Source organism: Bison bison, unplaced genomic scaffold, assembly GCF_000754665.1.
Source record: "Bison bison bison isolate TAMUID 2011002044 unplaced genomic scaffold, Bison_UMD1.0 scf7180017864270, whole genome shotgun sequence".
Lineage (NCBI taxonomy): Eukaryota > Metazoa > Chordata > Mammalia > Artiodactyla > Bovidae > Bison > Bison bison.
In genome coordinates this window covers 4,359,473-4,378,747 of record NW_011494842.1, presented here as the reverse complement: position 1 = coordinate 4,378,747, position 19,275 = coordinate 4,359,473, and the positions used below count along the sequence as shown (strand labels likewise).

The following is a 19,275-nucleotide window of genomic DNA, read 5'->3' as shown; positions in this document are numbered from 1 at the left end:
TGGGGTGGGGAGGGAGGCGGGAGGGGGGTCTGGATGGGGGACACATGTACACCCGTGGCTGAGTCATGGCAACGTATGACAAAAACCACTATAGTATTGTAAAGTAATTAGCCTCCAATTAAAATAAATCGATAAATTTTTAAAAAGTGAACTGAGGACAAATATACTATGGATAAATTTCTTTGCTTACTTGTCTAGTACAAGTTTACTGATGCTTTACTAAAGCTCCATGCTGGTTGTTTTATAGGTTACAAACATGCATAAAAACATATATAGACCGTGTTTGCTGATAACTTGCACCCTGGTGGTGGTGTTAGAATAGAGTGGTCAAGGCTGGAAGCAGACACTGATGTTTTAGAGGCAAGGATTCATTTCCTGGTGGGAGAGATCAGAAAAGGGTTCAAGAACAAGGTCATCTTTAATCGTGTAGGGTAGGTTCTGAACTTGGGGAAATAGGAAATGAGATGTTTCAGGCAGGAAGATAAAGAATGATCAAACCAGGGATGAGCAGCAGAAATACAGTATGAACCACAAATATAAATCACATAGGCAATTTTAAATATTCTAGTAGCCATGTTAAAAAACTAAAAAGAAGCAGGTCACATTAATTTAAATAATATATTTTATTTATTTAATATACACACATTATCCTTTCAACATACAGTAGTATAAAATTGAGATTATTTTCCATTATTTTTGTAGGGGTAAAGTCTTGAAATCTGCAGTGTATTTTATATTTACAGCATATCTCAATTCAGACTTGCCACATTTCAAGGGCCCAGCAAGGGGGCTGGTGGCTACTCTGTAGGACAACACAGATCTAGGCTCTAGGATCTGTTTGTTATTTATAGATAAATATTTAATTAAATAGAAAAATTACTTTTTCTTACAGTGTTTCATATTTCTTATTGTTACAAGTGGTTAGCAAATGGGAACCATGATGTAAACTGCCTAGATATTATTACATGTAGTAATATAAACAGTTTTAACGGTTTATAATTATAGGTTCCTAAACAATAGACACGGTAAAGGAAGTGAAAAGGAATGAAAATACCTAGTAAAATGAATGAAAATATCTGGAAAAGTAGCGTGATACTGATTCTTCTCTTTTTAAGCAATTCTTTCTATATCCTACATCCATAACCAACAAGTCATCTTGTCATTATCATGCCAAAATGAGAACAGTGTTTTATTTGTAGTGCTAGAAAGTCATAAAGAATGTTGTTTGACTCTTAAAATAGCCTGACTGAAGCAAGTGGCTTGGGTGTGTCGGCGTTTATGTGCATCGTTTGTATATGAGGTGTGTTTGCGTGTGTGCATTCAGTGTCCGTGGGTTTAGAATACTGGCAGGCGGTATAGTGAGGTTGACAGGAAGCTGGAACAGGGGCCAGAAGACCTACCTTTTACTTCCTGCTCTGACACTAACTACTGGACTGACAGCGAGAAGTCAGGAATCTGAGAACCTGGGCTTCAGTTTCCTAACTGAGCAAGAAAAGCATTCAATTACACTCTGTCCAAGCCTCTCTAGGGCAGAGTCCATGGTTACTAGCTCAAGGGAGCGAAGGCGTTGCCATGGAAACCAGCACTATGATAACATTATGAAGTTGAACAATTTCCCACTTTAGATATGGAACTGTTGTTATAGCTATTTTAACATTTAAAATAATGATATATGTACCTGTTTCTTGAGAGTAATGTTTGAAAATCAAGAAATATTTGTATACTCAACATAGTACACAAAAAATAGATTTTAGGTGTTGACTGCGTGTGAATGTATATATGTATTATCAGAATGACATATATGATATATATGCAGATATATGTTGATATATGTATAGATGTCAGTCTTGATGTAATATTTTACAAAACATTTTAAGAAAGCAAATATGATTTCATGAAATAGGATATAGTATGAATGACTCATTGTAAATGTGATAATGAACTTTTTTTGGTCTAATCAAATAATTCTATGAATTTGACTCTTGTGTTCTCTAGGGGGAAAATGCAAAGCATTGCTTTAACTGATGTTGATGATAATTTTTTTGCATTTACTTTAGACCTTTTCTATAGAGAGTTCAAGGAATTTTTTAGCCAAGTTCTAAATTAAGTTTTAATCCCCAAATGCACTTGAGATCTAGGTAGGTTTGTGAAGTGATTATTTTCAAGCAAGCTATCACACACAAAAAGAACATCTCTTGGATTGATATAATTATTCACTTTAATCGCTGACTTCTATCTCATTGCATTAACCCCCTGTACTTACATTCCTTGAGTATGGAATAGTGTAGAAATAATTACATACTAGTGATAGTGTATAAATTTGCTTCTTAAAGAATTTATAATATTTCTGCCCTTAAGTATTGTCATTTATGAATTAAATTATAATTTTTCATTTTTATGAGTGGATTTCCAATATTTGCCATTACAAATTCTCTTTTAAGTTCTGAATAAAATGAGTAAATAAGAATACCTTTGAAAAACCAATATGTGTATATACATATATATATACACACACACATTTCTATGTGTGTGTTTGTAACATATGCTATGCATATAAATGCCATATTACAGGTAATTCTGATGGCACATACACAGGTATATGTATTGCTTTTTGTTTGTACATGTATAAACACGTGTATAACACAGGAAAACAAAATTTGGGGGAACATATGATAGATTATGGTTAAATTATGTAAATAAATATTGAATAAATATTGTATACTTTGCATGAAATAAGCAGTTAATTAAAATTATTTGACTCCTATTTTAGGGGAGAAAAGTAATAAATTGTTTGAAGTGAAAATAAATGATGGATTGCTATGGTAGCCTAAGCTTAATACAGAAGCCGTTTTGTTTTTGAGCTTTGGCTTTTTATTTAGCCATAAAAAGTAACACATTTGAGTCAGTTCTAATGAGGTGGATGAACCTAGAGCCTATCATACCGAGTGAAGTACTTACTTCAGAAAAGGAAAGGTAAATATCATATACTAACACATACATCTGGAATCTAGAAAGATGGTGCTGATGAAATTATTTGCAGGGCAGCAAGAGGGACACAGGCATAGAGAACAGACTGATGGACATGGCAGGGAGGGGTAGGGGTGGGAAGGAAGGAGAGGGTGAGATGTATGGAGAGAGTAACGAGGAAACTTACATTACCGTATGGAAAACAAGTAGCCAGTGGGAGCTTGCTGTATGGCTCAGGAAACTCAAACAGGGGCCCTGTGACAACCTGGAGGGGTGGGTGGGGTGGGAGGTGGGAAGGAGGCTGAAGAGGGAGGGGATGTATGTATACCTATGGCTGATTCATGTTGAGGTTTGGCAGAAACCAACAAAATTCTGTAAGGCAATTATCTTTCAACTAAAAAATAAATTAAACAAAAAGAATAGACCAAGAAAAAACCAAACTTTTTTTTCATTTTAACTTGGCTTACCTGATTACATTATAATTATGCCAATTCAACACTTCAAGGAAGAAAAGAAATGTGATCTTTCCCCTTACTATTAAAATATTTCCACTGTTCACCTTGCAAGCCAAGTTATGTAGTATTAGGCTCAGAAAGAAGTCTTTTGAAACTTGTTCACCAACTATGTCCCTGTTTCTCTTTCTATTAAACAGAAACGTAGTACATCAAAACTGGGAAGGGACTTAGAGATGAGAGTGTGTTGGAAATACTTATCATGAAAATGGAGGTTGGGACAACTGCTGTGTCAGCTTGAAGGGGTTATTGTAAGGCTCATATATCATAATATGTGACATTGCCAGTGTAATCCCGTATGGAGTTGGGTGTGTTGTTGTTTAGTCACTAAGTCAGGGGGTCTATTATTGCACAAAAAATCTCTGAAATATTATCTCTGAAATTTACTTTGTGGCCATTTTACAGATAAAGAAACGGGGTCACAGAGTTTGAATAGATTATCTAAGATCACAGGGTTCATGCTCATCTTTGTTGTGTGATTTTTAAAAAGGAATCATTATTGATTTTAGATAATTCAAGGAGGGAAAAAAAAAGGCTGTTGGGAAATCAGGACGCTATGGAAGTGTGACCTTCACGGGGCACATATGATCACTTCCCGAAGAGGAGGGGCTGGGTGAGTCCAATAGGGTACTGAGTCTTCACACCTGTGAACAGGGAATCCTTTAGCATCTGAAAGGGAACAGAAGGAAAGGAAGATCCAAGATCTAGGCTGACCCTTCACAAAGCTTTCCTAATTCCTGGACTGGGTCATCACAGTCTTAACAGAGGCTGGCGGCGTCTTTTTTCCAAGTTAAGAAAACAGGTTGGGCTCAACATGATGGGTAAGCACCGGTCTTCTTTGGCAGTTAGATGGGGAACCTAAGGTTAGAAGACACTGCTGCTGCTGCTGCTGTCACTTCAGTCGTATCCGACTCTGTGTGACCCCATAGACAGCAGCCCACCAGGCTTCCCTGTCCCTGGGATTCTGGCTTTTGCTTTTGAAATCTTATGCCACTGCAAAATGCTCATTGTTGCCCAAGACACAACACTGAATCTAGAGAGTACAAAACAACAGATTTAATAAACCACATGACTACAGGTAAGAGCAAAGTGCATCTTACTGGAACATTATACAGAAGAGTACTTAGCCTTTCATATGTTTTGTTCCCAGTTCTGAAAGCCCACAGATGTGTCTGGTTTTAGTGGTGCATGACTATTCTTTCTAAGAGCCCTTGAGGTCTCTGTTGTTCAGAAATTGCAGCCCTGAAAGCTTTTGTGTAGAACTGATGCCTTCTTTAAGCTTAAAGGCAGTGTATTCTTGACTAATTTGCCTTGACACAACATGCCTAAGTGCTGCAGCATTTGTCATGGGTGCCTCCTCAGGTGTGAGTCATGCTACTGGCTTTTCTTTAACTACTGAGATATTTCAGTCTGGGAAATCTATGTTGTGTACATTTCAAAAGATGTTTTCTGAGCTGTGGAATAGGTTTATAATTATTGAAATCTTGTGTATGTTTATTGTATTACAACTATCATAGTGAAAGTGAAAGTCGCTCAGTCATGTCTGACTCTTTGCGACCCCATAGAGTATACATCCAGTCCATGGAATTCTCCAGGCCAGAATACTGGAGTGGGTAGCCTTTCCCTTCTCCAGGGGATCTTCCCAACCCAGGAATCGAACCCAGGTCTCCCACATTGCAGGCAGATTCTTTACAAGCTAATCAAAAAATCATAAAACATTTTTTTAAAAGGTCATCAGATAAACATTTTCCTGGGTAATCAAGATCCTTTGGTATCAGTACTCTGAATTATAAATACAAAAGCAAGAAAAAGGAAAGAATTTTTTTCTTTTTCAATTTCCTTCTATGCTATTTTCTCTTTACAAAGTTCTGTCATGCATATTATCTTATTAGATTTGCACAGTTTGTGACTTAGTATGGCAGGAATTGTTATTTCCATTATTCTGATGAAAAACACTTTGAAGTCTACCATGTGTCAAAAGTCCTGCAGCTAATGGGTGGTATTAAAATCTGTCCACACCCTCCTCCCTAATTTTGGAAGCTTCACTCTGTACTATAATGTTTTAAAATTTGAGATATTTCTTTGGAAGAAAAAAAGCTTAAGTATTTGCTACAAGCACATTAACATTTTTATTTAAAAAAGAATTGGAGGTAATGAACATTTTATTAATTGAACGAGTGAATCAGCTAAATAATTTAGAAAATGTTGCTTTTGTCAACAATCTTGACTAGGACAATGTTTTTGCATTTCTTTGAGTTTGTTGCCCCAGTAACTTAAAAAACAAAAACAAAAGCACTGGCGAATATAGGCAAGACAGAAGCAAATGGCTAAAAGAAGTAGCGATGGTACTTTTCACACTCTTCGGATCCATCAAATTAGTAGAATTCCTAGCCAGACCCATGGATTTTCCATGTGCTATGTTCTGTTACTTCCTTTGCTGATTTTTGTTGTTGTTGTTGTTTTGTTTTCTTATCACGTGACCCTAGAGCTTGCTAGTGCAGTCGATAGCAATTAAAAACACAGTCTGCTAGTTAATTTAAGAAAGATGTTGTTTTAAGAAGGCATTATCTATATAATGCATTCTCAAGATCAGTGCTGGCAGTTACTTTTCAACTTTGGTCTCCAGCCAGAGGCAATACCAACCTGTTGTCATAGAGTTATAAGTTCCTAAGGACAGAGACAATGTCTGTTTTTTACAGTGCGCAAGTAACAATGCTCTCGGGTATGTGTTTACTTGATGAGTATGAACAGTGGAACCAGCGCCCCACAGGCCATTAAAACCTGCCTCCAGGCCCCGGGGCTCCACACACTGCGCCTCTTGAGCTTTTTCTCCATTAAGACAAAGAATAGAATTAGATGAGATCTCCCAAGTCTCACCCATGCTCGAATTCTCCAAAGAACATGACATCATTGTCTCCTGGTGGTGTTAGTTTTATTGCTTATCACTGTAATCAAACAGGGGAAAAGAAATTATTTTTAAAAAATAGAGTTAAAATCTTGCAAAGTCCTTAAAGATGTGGTCCCTGGTCTGGACTTCCTGTATCATCAATGATGGTAACTTCTGCTTTCTGCTCATCTCTGAAGGTAGAGCTCACCAATCCACATCCCTTCTTCTAGTTCTCTAGGGGTGAAAGGTAGTGTGGATCTTCTGTCTTGTAATGTTCCTTTTTCCTTGGTTATGCTGTAATCAAAAAGTCATTCCAAGAAAAATAAGTGTGTTCACGCTAAGTCACTTCAGTCATGTCTGACTCTTTGCAACCCCCTGAACTATAGCCTATCAGGTTCCTCTGTCCATGAAACTCTCCAGGCAAAAGCACTGCAGTAACAGGATTTTCCCAACCCAGGGATCGAACCCATGTCTCTTATATCCCCTGCATTGGTAGGCAGGTTTTTTTTTTTTTTTTTTTACCACTAGCGCCAGCTGGGAAGTCCAAGAAAAATGAGAGGAGACATTAAATGGACAGTCAAAACTTTTTAAGGCTTTGATGGATTATAGCCTACATATTCGGAGAAGGCAATGGCACCCCACTCCAGTACTCTTGCCTGGAAAATCCCATGGATGGAGGAGCCTGGTGGGCTGCAGTCCATGGGATAGCGAAGAGTTGGACACAACTGAGCGACTTCACTTTAACTTTTCACTTTCATGCACTGGAGAAGGAAATGGCAACCCACTCCAGTGTTCTTGCCTGGAGAATCCCAGGGACAGCGGAGCCTGGTGGGCTGCCGCCTCTGGGGTTGCACAAAGTTGGACACAACTGAAGCAACTTAGCAGCAGCAGCAGCAGCAGCCTACATATTGAGCTTCTTCCTGTCAATTACTTTATTTATCCTTCAAATGTCTGTTTAGCATCTGCTAGGTTCCTAACACAGTTCTAGGTGTTAGAAGGATAACAGTGAAGAAAACAATGATCTCTGGCCTCACAGAGCTTACATTCTAGTGGAGGAAGCAAGAAAATAAACGTCAACTGAGGTCAGATGGAAACAATAAATAGGGCAAGTAAGATCTTTTATACAGATCATTAGAGAAGACCTATCTGATAATGATGTGGCATTTGAGCAGAGACATGAAGAATCGAAAGAGAGTCCTAGAAAGGGAGAAGAGAGTTCCAGACAATGTGAAGGCCAAGTTCAAACTCCAGAGGAGGGAAGACATAGTGTGTGCCAGAGGGGACAGTGAGGGAGAGAGGTCTAGAGCAGGAGATTCGATGGGAAAGGGGAGGCTGTTTGGGGAGTGAAAGAGTAGGTCTCCCTGCAGCCCCTGTAAGGGTTTTAGCTTTTATTCTAAGTGAGAAGGTGGAGTTAGAGAGGAGCCTTGAGAGGAGTGGCTTGACTTACACGGTGGTTGTAACGTGCTTAACTCACCTGAACTGTGAGCCCTCTGAGAACACGAGGTATGTCTTGTTCACCTCCGTGTAGACACTACATTTCCTGACATAGACTAGATCTCAACTGGAAAAATGGCTCCAGAGAGCATCTGATAGATGATCCGATAGAAGGATGCGTCAAAGCTCTAAGACAATGGTTGTTTTGTCTTTGAGGCACTTCAAAAATGTCAAGAATACATATGTAGTTACATATGCACATTATATATGTATATGTGTAACTGGATCACTTTGCGGTACACCTGAAACTACTACATTGTAAATCAGCTGTATTTTAGTTTAAAGCAGAGAATTTATCAGTACTGTGTGAGCTACTCTGCTCCTCAAAGCAAATGGAGAGTGGAGTTCTCCGTGATTGTTGGAGTCTAGCCCTCTTAGAGTTGTGTCAAGAAGAATATAAACAGGCAGAGTATCCATCCACTCAAAGCCCACATATTCACCTGGCTCTAATGAGGTTCTCAGATTTTAAAACTTGTAATAACTAATCAAAATCATAGTATTCTGGTTCTAGTTAAAAATAAAATGTCTGATCATCCCTTCTACAATGATAATGTTATTTTTCTGAATGTGGGGAAAATATTTTAATAGCAAGAATGAAAAGATTAGCAATTATTTCCCCAAAATATAGCTCCAAAAGAGAAAAAAAATGTCTTATGTACAGTGTAAACCATTTCTCAAGAGGTTTATCACAGTACATTGAAATTTGCTTTTTGAAGAACTTTCTTATTTTTCTTCCTGTGTCCTTTGTGCTGAGAAGGGGAGTTAGTACCTGTTTTATTTCTCCACTTAGATGGAGTGACTTTTCCTGGTGTCGTTAGAATGATATTTGTATCACTTGTGAGTCTAGCTGGATCTGTCAATGCTTTAGCAGCTAAAAATGAATCATCCAGAGTAATTAAAATCCTGGGCTTATGATCAGACCAGACTCGGATTAAATCTTGAGTTGTTCACATATTAACTGCATGGCTTTGGCATGTTACTGATTCTGACTCTTTCACAGGGTGTTGAGAAGAGGAACCGAGATAATCAATTTAACATATTGAATGTGGTGCCTGTAATATATGGAATCAGAGTCTTTGGAATAATGATGGTGTCCCTGTCTACAGTGAGTGCTCAGTCTTTGAGGCAGGTTTCAAAGCAGTAGTGGAATGGTATGAGCAGGTGCAGCAGCCTTGGTCAGGACTGATTGTGTACTGTGGTTCACAGAGAGTGCGTGAGGTTCAGAATTGGGCTGCCAGGGTTCAAGTTCCAGTTTGACCAAACACTGAGACACAGTTAGGTGTGGAGGGTTTGGGTAAAGGTCATAGGATGGGAAGTGTGAACAATGTCAAAGGCAAACTATGTTTAGTATTCTTTTGCATGGAGTTGACTTCCCTGTCCATTAAATGCTGACTGGTGAGTGACAGCAAGTTAAGGTTCAGGGGGAGGAAAAAAAGAAAAAGAAAAAAAATCATGATTAAAGAAAAAGGTGGTGAAAATAAATGGAAGAGTCAGGGTCGGGCAACAGGTCTGAGACCTAAGGAAGCAAACTAGGAGGAGGAAAATTCAGAGACTTCTGGTAGACCAAGACGAGGGACACAGAATCCAAGTAAAGAGCACCTGGAAAATCTGAAATAGAGAAATCTAATTAGACTAGTTATAATTAGAAACTATTTTTCTATTTTCTAATAGAAAATAGAAAATCTGAAGTAGAGAAAATAGGGAAAGAATCATTGTCGAATGGTCAGATGACCATCAGATTCAGGAAATTCATAGCAGCATAAAGCATAAGGCCTGATAGAGAAACAAATATGAAACATAAGTAACTGATTCTGATATTAAAGCTATTAATATTTGATATCCAACCAACCAGAAGAGTGTCTTTTCTGGACTCACCCTGGAGGATGAGGAAACCAAGAGAGATGATCCGAGTGGAAGGTTCCAGGTCAGGCTAACCCAACACATCAACCTGCTAGCAATGCAGGGACCAGGGGACCTTGTTTTCCTGGCAGGGAGAGTCTTCTAGCATCTCACGTGCATCTGGCCAGATTTCTCACCTCTGCTTTCATCTTTCTGCTGCTGCTGTCAAGCTTAGCTCCTAAAATTCCATGCTGGCTTTTGAACCTGGTAAACCCTAAGTACTGGGATTGTACTGATTTCCTACTTTCCAAAGGAGGAGGAAATTAGGAGAAGGAACAGGAATAGAAGTGGCAGGAACGAGAAATGTAATAGGAAGTCGTGTGGAAAAGAGAGGCCTGAAATCTGGACAGTTTTGCATCATGACCAAGATATCAGGCTTCCCCGTTACCGGTGGCTGTAGAAATCAGTATTTGCCTGGGCTTTGTTCTTGTGTTGGTTCATTGGAGGATATGACTCTCGTGTGTATACTCACCTGTGCAATTTCACATGTAATTGGGTGTTATTCAGTTGGTGAAAAAGTAATTGCGGTCCTGGACTGTGAATTTTCAATCATTATAACTAGGCTCAAACACATCTTTATTAATCAAAATAGGAACCATTACAATCAGCACGTTTTTGTCAGTGAGAAATACATTTGTTTATTCCTGTAGCATAAAAATCTGTGCTTCAGGATTCAACGAACTCTTGGAAAGCATCTTCTACCTCCTGCTGGCTGTGGAAGCATTTTCCCTGCAAAAAGTTGTTGAGATGCTTGAAGAAGTGGTAATCAGTTGGAGAGAGGTCAGGCAACTGTAGCGTTGCCAGATTTGTTCAACTTTTGGAGTGCTGGTTGTGTGATACGTGGTTTATTATCGTCATGGAGAAAAATTGGGCCCATTCTGTTGACCAGTGCTGGCTGCAGGCATTGCAGTTTTCAGTACATCTCATCAATTTACTGAGCATACTTCTCAGATGTAATGGTTTTGCTGGGATGCAGAAAGCTGTGGTGGATCACCAGACAGTGACCATGTCCTTTTATTGGTGCAAGTTTGGCTTTGGGAAGTGTTTTGGAGATTCTTCTCAGTCCAACCACTGAGCTGGTCATTGCTGATTGGTGTATAAAATCTACTTTTCATCACACATCACAATCTGAGAAATGGTTTGTTATTGTTGCATAGAATAAGAGAAGATACCACTTAAAAATGATGATCTTTTTGATTTGCAGTCAGCTCATGAGGCACCCACTTATCAAGCTTTTACACCTAATTTGCTTCACATGCCAAATGACCATAGAATGGTCAACACTGAGTTCTTCAGCAGCTTCTCATGTAGTTATAAGAGGATCAGCTTCGATGACGGCTCTTAGTTGGGCACTGTCAGCTTCTGATGGCTGATCACTGCACTCCTAATCTTCAAGTCTCTCGTCTCCTTTGCAAAACTTCTTGAGCCACCACTGCACTGTATGTTCGTTAGCAGTTCCTGGGCAAAATGTATTGTTGACGCTGCAAGTTGTCTCCGCTGCTTTACAATCTTGAACTTGAAGAAGAAAATTGCTCAAATTTGCTTTTGGTCTAAAATCATTTCCCTAGTCTAAAATAAATGCAAAATATGCAGCAAGTAGTAAGTCATCAGCAAAAAACATAAAGCAAGAAATGCACATTAAAATGATATATAACATAACCACGTTTATTTGAGAATGCATTCCAATATCAAACAGCAAAGTTCAGCAATGCAAAATCACAATTACTTTTGGACCAACCTAATACTTGCTTACTTTTCCCCTCTGGAAAGAAATCAGTTTCTTAAATGGGAGATATTTCCCAGCCCAGCCTGCGGAAAATAGAGACTTTTCCTCAATCTTTATTTGCCCTGTTGGCATAGAAATGAAAGTCGCCTGGGAAAATATGAGCTGAAAAAAATTGTTGCAGAATGGTACTTATTCAAGCCTCAAAACATAACCAATGGCTTGTATGGCAGCAAGATAGATATTCATCCTTAAGGCTTAACTAGTGAGCATCAGCACAGACTGAAGAGAGCTAATTTTCTATTTTCTGAGAAGAAATGGACCTGATAAGAATGATTACAGCAAAGTGCTCATACAGAAAAAAATGTCACAACTTTCTATCGAATTATTGTTTGGGATGTTTCTGTAAACTTATCTATCATTTTGTGACACTTTACAGTGTAACAAGACTTTTGTGTTTGTGAAACATCATTTTGAAATTGCCCCAAACTGGATTTCTCCCTTTCCCTCTCTTGTCTAACTGATGTTGGATATAAATCCATGAATTTTGAATGACTGGCCTATTCATTCAGACTCTTTTGATTGCAAATTATAGAGGTCAACCTGAGTTTACAAAAGGGAATTTTGTGTTAAAGAAAAGGAAAGTCTCAGGGATTCTCGGACTAGAAATCCTGCTTGGTTCCAGGGATGTTTTGGAATTCAGTTCTGGAAAGCCCTCAAGTGTGTTTCCTCTACTGGCTGCTTCTCCTTATACTTTGCTGTATTTTTCTTGATCTCATCAGATCCGCTTTTATGGCAGAGTAAGGCTTTCCCAAAGCTCCCAGATTTACATAGTATCATTTCCATCTTGTAGCATGACTAAAGAGTAGATTAAAGCCCTGCTCCATATTCCTGGGAGAAGCCCCTACCCTCTCGGGTCAGAACGCCACCCCTGTCTAGTTTCATTATAGGCAGTCTGAACATGGATTCTGGGATTTTAGGGTGTGGGGGGCGGGGACAGATTCCAGAAGAAGAAAGTTGTTATGGACTTGGTGAATTGTACCAAATTCATCTCTCCTATCATGCCCCAAATGGGCATGTTGCCTGGCCCTGAGGATGCCGTCACTAAATATTTGTCAAATGAAATATTTATTGGCTGAAAGTGCTGGTAAAGATACTTGACTAGACAGATGAAGATGTTTTGGCATTTTGAATGTCATGATAGTAGATCTTTTTAAATTGATTACTGTATAACAGGTCACTTAAAACTAAAGCTACTTTAGTTAAAATCTTTTGATTTCTGGCTATTTATGTATTTATAAAATCATTTAAAAATTAAAAATAATAAATTGCTGTGAGTACATTTGAATGAATTAATATACTTATGTATTCATTTTAATAGTATTTTTTTCTTTATTTCTAAAAATTTATTGACATTCATGAAGACAAAGCCTGGAGTAATTCGCCCCGCACCGGTAAAATCCAAAATATTACTGAAAAAAGAGGAGGAAGTCTATGAACCCAACCCTTTCAGTAAATACCTGGAGGATAACAGTGACTTCTTTTCTGAGCAGGTGAGTGTACACGTGAAAATGTCTTTGATATTTGGATAAATAACTGTACAAAATACAGAAATGCCCTAATGAATAGAGCATGTACAAGAAAATGTGATTGGAATAACCTTAGTAATTTAAAAAAAGCTCTATTTTCTGCATAATAAAAATTCTTAAGTATTTCCAGGATGATATTTGGAAGTATTTAAAGGCTTTTGTCTAAAATTTTTCTACCTAGTGCTGGTATTATTTTGGGGATTAAGACATTACTTTCTATGAAGACATCATGGAGTCTTCATGATATAGATGTTGCATTCTTGTTACTAAAATACCGCTTCCTTTTGAAGTGACATAGTTTTTTTTATTTTATTTTATTTTTAAACTTTACATAATTGTATTAGTTTTCCCAAATATCAAAATGAATCCATCACAGGTATACATGTGCTCCCCATCCTGAACCCTCCTCCCTCCTCCCTCCCCATACCATCCCTCTCGGTCGTCCCAGTGCGCTAGCCCCAAGCATCCAGTATTGTGCATTGAACCTGGACTGGCATGTTTTTTAGGTTTGATAGTACATTAGTACATTTGACAAAAGATCTATTGTTTGGATTCCTATCAACTTGGTAGAGATGATGTGATCCCCTAGATTGAGTGGTGCTAGGTAGGGAGAAGGAGGTTAAGTTATTTTAAGGTATTTTTTTGTTTGTTTATGTACTAAAAAGGTAAATTCCCCTTATATATCCTATTGTTGGAGAATGTATAATGGAAGGTTGTTGATGATGCTTTATAAGATATTGGGGGAAAACATGAAGATACACATTTAGGTAGTATAAAATTTCATATATTATCTCAAAGAGAAACCTTGCATCTTTGTCTTCTTCCAATGCAACAAATAGGCATAGGTTATATATTTTATATCTCAAACTTTATTACATGCTTAAGCAATGCAAACAATCCAGAAACCTTTGTGGATATAACTGGGAAACACAAGATCACCACCACATTTGGTAATATATAATAGAATAGACTTACAAAGGAACATAAAGTACTGTACTCTTTAAACTTTAGTTTGAAAATGATAACTAACCAATTCTTGGAAATAGAGATTCTGTTCATATTTGTGAAACATAAGAAATATCTCATCTCACTTTATGACACTGAGCAAGGCATTTCATCTCGCCCCGTTCCAGTATCTTAATGCATAAGATGGGGTGTTCTGATGAAGTATTTAAGGATCCTTCAAATTTTAAAATCTGGTTTACTTAAAATCTAAGAATATGACCAGGCTCAAAGTCTTGAAAAAGTTCATTATAAATACTTTCTCATGCTTAGCTATAGTTTTTATTTATAAAATGGAGATGATAATATTTTCTGCTTATTTGTATATACTTTGTGAAGACTGATAGGATTTCAATAAGTTAAACATTTTTAGAGGGCACTAATATCATTAAAGGAAATGGCAGCCCACTCCAGGGTTCTTTCCTGGAGAAGCCCAGGGACAGGGAAGCCTGGTGGGCTGCTGTCTATGGGGTCGCACAGAGTCGGACACGACTGAAGTGACTTAGCAGCAGTATCATTGAAAATGATAATTAGAGGCAATTTTTTCCATTTTTCAGGGGGAAAAAAGCCCTCAATTTAAATTAGAAAAGTCCTATTGATATATAAGGTTGTATTCACTAAATTTGCACATAAAAGTAATGGAAATTCCTCTTAGGAAAGCATATTTCCATCATCAATAAAAGCATTCATTAGATATCTAATGATACTAATCATTTAGAGGCTTAATGTGACATTTTAGACAATAAGGGATTATTATAAAAATTTATAAAAGTTATCTATTGTTATATGATAAAATGTTGACACAAATAAATTTCACATATTATCCATGCAATATATTCTTTAAAAATGATCTAATGTTGTAAAGTAAAAATTGTATTCTTTTTTATTAGTATAATTTCAAATTAATGCATTTTACTTTGAACAAGATTCTTTGTAGAATGTCAAGTTAATCTTCCTATACAGTATCACAATTTACTGTTCTCTGGAATGATAAATTCCATTTTCAGGTGTAGGAAATTATTTTCATTAAAAGAAGTTGCCAATTCTTTTCACAGCTTTTCCTGACTATATAGCAAGTTTAAAGCTCTATGTATATACACCATAAACCAATGTATTTTCAGATAATTAGTGCACAATTTTAGTTCTTTTGTTAAGTATTTTGGTGCCACAGACATAAACTTATTTATATTTTCTTTCAATCAATTTATTCTTGTGTGTATCCTAACTTCTGTGTCAGCGGACTATCAAAATTCAAAGAAGTCTAACAGAGTACTTAAAAGCGAATTCCGTACTTTGCCTGGTTTTATTCATTGACTTTGCAGGAGAGGAAAAATGCATATAATAGGAAACCAGGAAACTGCGTATGCTCTCAATTGGCCTCTACATTGAGCTGTAACCAATATCTCACTGTGGCCAGAATCGACAATGGAGGCAGATACAAAAGACAGCTCACAGGTGTAGATGCTGAGATTCCTTAAACAATACATTGAGTAGTAACAATTTATGGTTTCAGTGTGGCTGCTTCATCAGAACTTAGCAGGAGGGAGTCTACTCAAGTGTATTCCGTTCTGGTCACTATTATTGTCTCCTTCACTGGTGCCACAGAATAAATTGAATGGTTCCACACTCAGCTGATCTCAGCCATCCATGTAATGGAGACTACTTCAGCCTGACAGTTGAGCCAAATTGGAGCAGCTCATATTCACTAATCTGCCTCGTCCTGGGGATAGTTCCACATGACAGGAAGTGCTGAATGGGATTGTTAAGTCAGTAAATTTCCCCTGGCAGCCTCAGTGCCATAAAATATTATTTCAAAACTCTCGGTTACAAAATGTCAGGCACCAAAGATGATGAGACCAGATGGAAATGTATTTGCTATAGCTTCAGAAGGTACAGTAGGGCAGTCTTTTGAACTGATAATGAACTGAAATTTTGCCTGGAGATACCCTCTGAGTATTAAAAGCAAAGTTTGAAACCAAATGCATAATTGAGTCATTGAGACTTATTAATCAACAACTTTTGCATCAAAATGGCATAGGCCAGGAACTACCATTCTATATTAGATGGATTTTTAAACAAAGACACTTCAGAATGAAGCTTAGGCTTCTCTGAAATTACCTTTCAATCCATTATTATATCAATTTGTGGTACTTTTGAGTTCTTATAGAATATCCTCAACACTCTGTATATGGATATAAAACTATGATGATGTACTTTGAAGCATAGTTTTGTTAATAACTAAAGGTTGGGTTGGAAAATAATTAACAGAATTGGTTGGAAAAATGGACATCCAGAAGATATAAAAGTTTGGAAAATCAATTTGCTGATGAAAATAAAGATACTAAAGAGAGGAATGGTTTTTTGTTTATCTCTGTGAGTTTTCAAAATATATTGATTTTTTCCTGGTCATTTAATGTATTTAATTAGACAAAGTGAATTGCATTGGAGTCTCAACTTAGTAGAAAAAGCAAAAGCAATTGCTAACCTCAGTTATATGACATGTATAAAACATTTTCATCCCATTCTTTATAAATTAGTAATTCAACCCATACTGTTAGATATATCATTTCTTTCTTGAAGCCATAGAGAAATATAGGAAAAATATTTTGGACAGAATTGAAAGTTGGGGGGGGGTGATATTGTAGTTTAATCTGATTTTCCTGCAAATGTTTTTCTTTTCTCTTAAATGAAAAAGAATGCTTTCTAGCATGTATACCTCTTAACTTTTATTTTCCTTCTAATTTGCTTCAATAGGAAAATTGCATGTTTTTGTGTGAAAATGATCCTTTAATGAATTTCCTTTGTACCATAGAGAATATAAGAGGATAATTTAGAGAATTTTCTTTGTTGTAGCATTTACATTCTTTTTTTTTACTTCTGAGTTTTCTTAGCCATCTGACTGCCCTACCAAACTATCTGCCTGACATTCAACTTTAATGATTATGTGGATGACTTTCAGATTTCTATCTAATTATTCATCAAATTATATTTTTACTGTGATCGTCCCCTGCACTTCTTCATGTCACTCACGTTTTATAGTTACTGAGCAGACACTCACCATGTCAAAAGGTGAACTAGATAACACTGCCTTTTTTTTCTGAATGACTTCTGTTTTTGCCACAAATTGCTACCTTTTTCAACATTTCTCAATCAAGGTGGCTCACTCTCTTTTATCATAAAATTATCTTTTATCTTGTTAATATTTTATTAGGAAGTATTTTTTTCAGATTAAAATGTTTAACCTTTTCAGATCTAGAAATGATTAAGTGATTTGGTGAATAGTTTTGCGGGGACAGAGCTTAAATTCCTTGTAGGGCTACATTTGTTTTTGAAGAGTTAAGCCTAGAGATTCAGCGTCTCCAAGTTTTACCAGGTTGTTTTTCTTATTCATGTAATGAAATCCTTGTGTGTTTTTCTCTTCTTATTTCTTTCCTCCCTCCTCCCTTCCTTCCTTTCTTCCTGCATGCCTTCCTTCTTTCCTCCTCTATAGGTAATAGATAATAGACAATTTATCATATACAGGTTATGTACTATATGTAATAGATAATTTGTCATCAGCACAATAAAACTTTTTAATAGTAAAAAATTGTCCTATGGAGACAAAACATGCTTTTTCCTCCAGGATTCCCCTCTTCAAACTTAGGCTTTTATCTCTCCCTTTTATTTATTATTGTTATTATTAGCATTGCTTTAAGCTTTCTCTTGACCTTGTGTATGTATCACGGAAGACAGAAGCTAAGGGCTGCAGGATCTGCACGGCTAAGGGAGATCTTCTGTCTCCCTCTGTTGCTTTCTGTAGGATTAGGAATCTTAGATTTTTACTTGCTTTACAACAAACACATAAAGAAGACCTATTTGTCAATTCTATCATAATAGACAGAGCACTTCTAGTAATTAGTTAAGCAACTGAATTCTAAACATTAGTGAAGCTTCAGAGCATTAGTAGTTTAACAAATAGTGAATACGTAGCATCTGACTATACCCCAATCTACTGGGAAACAGTGATGATCTGAAAACTTTAAGCAAATATGTCCTATTTTGTTAACTCCTCAGATGTCTTTATTTGTGAGACATGACCATGACCATATTTAGAGCCTCTCATGTAAATTGTATTCCTCTTTTTCTGTTATTTGTTGTGGTTGAGTTTAACCTTTAGTTTCATTTTTATCTACATCTGATAGGATTGAGGGCTATGGCATAAAAAGTTGTATTCATTAAATCTAAATTTTTATCAATTCTAATTGGAAGGCTAAGTTTCTTTAAAAAAAAATTAAAATTAAAGACCTACATAGACATTTCTCCAAAGAAGAAATATAGATGGATAATAAACACATGAAAAGATGCTCAACATTGCTTCAGTCAAGTCTGACTCTGTACGACCCCATGGACTGTAGTCTGCCAGGCTCCTCTGTCCATGGGATTCTCCAGGCAAGAATACTGCAATGGGTTGCCATGCCCTTCTCCAGGGGATCTTCCCAACCCAGGGATCAAACCTGTATCTCTTAGGTCTCCTGTATTGGCAGACAGGTTCTTTACCACTAGCGCCAACTGGGAAGCTCCTCACTCATTAGAGAGATGCAATTCAAAATACAGTGAGTATGACATTACATTGGTCAGAAAGGCCATCATCAAAAAATCTACAGGCAACAAATGCTGGAGAGTGTGTGGAGGAATTGAACCCTCTTGCCACAGTGCACTGTTGGTGGGAATGCAAATTGATACAGACACTATATAGAAGAGTGTGTGTGTGTGCGTGTGTTGTTGCCTCAGTCGTGTCTGACTCTTTGTGACCCCATGGACTGTAGCCCGCCAGGCTCCTTCATCCATGGGATTCTCCAGGTAAGAATACTGCAGAGGGTTGTCATGCCCTCCTCCAGGGGATCTTCCCTACCCGGGGATTGAACCTGCATCTCTTACGTCTCATGCACTGGCAAGAGGGTTCTTTACCACTAGTGCCACTTGGGAAGCCCCAGAGAACAGAAATGGAGATTCCTCAAAAAAGCTAGGAATAAAACTACCATATGACCTAACAATCCCACCATTGTTAGGTCATATACCCTAAGGAAACCATAAAAGCAACAAAGAACATGTGAATGATGTGAAAAAGACAATGAGACAAAAAGACACATCTTCCCAGTGTTCCTTGTAGCACTATTTACAATAATTAGGACATGGAAGCAAGCTAGATGTCCAACTGATGAG

The 19,275-nt window shown here is 37.3% G+C and overlaps 1 protein-coding gene across 13 annotated transcripts in view; it reads left to right on the top strand.

Annotated features, from left to right (window-relative positions):
- The window catches only part of MLIP (muscular LMNA-interacting protein), a 301,030-nt gene that overhangs the window by 225,857 nt on the left and 55,898 nt on the right, over positions 1–19,275 (top strand). For all 13 annotated transcript variants that reach the window (XM_010848558.1, XM_010848555.1, XM_010848554.1 and 10 more), the window contains one exon: positions 12,907–13,035. In XM_010848558.1, coding sequence (XP_010846860.1) covers positions 12,907–13,035 — 129 coding nt within the window. The remainder of the gene's footprint in view (positions 1–12,906; positions 13,036–19,275) is intronic.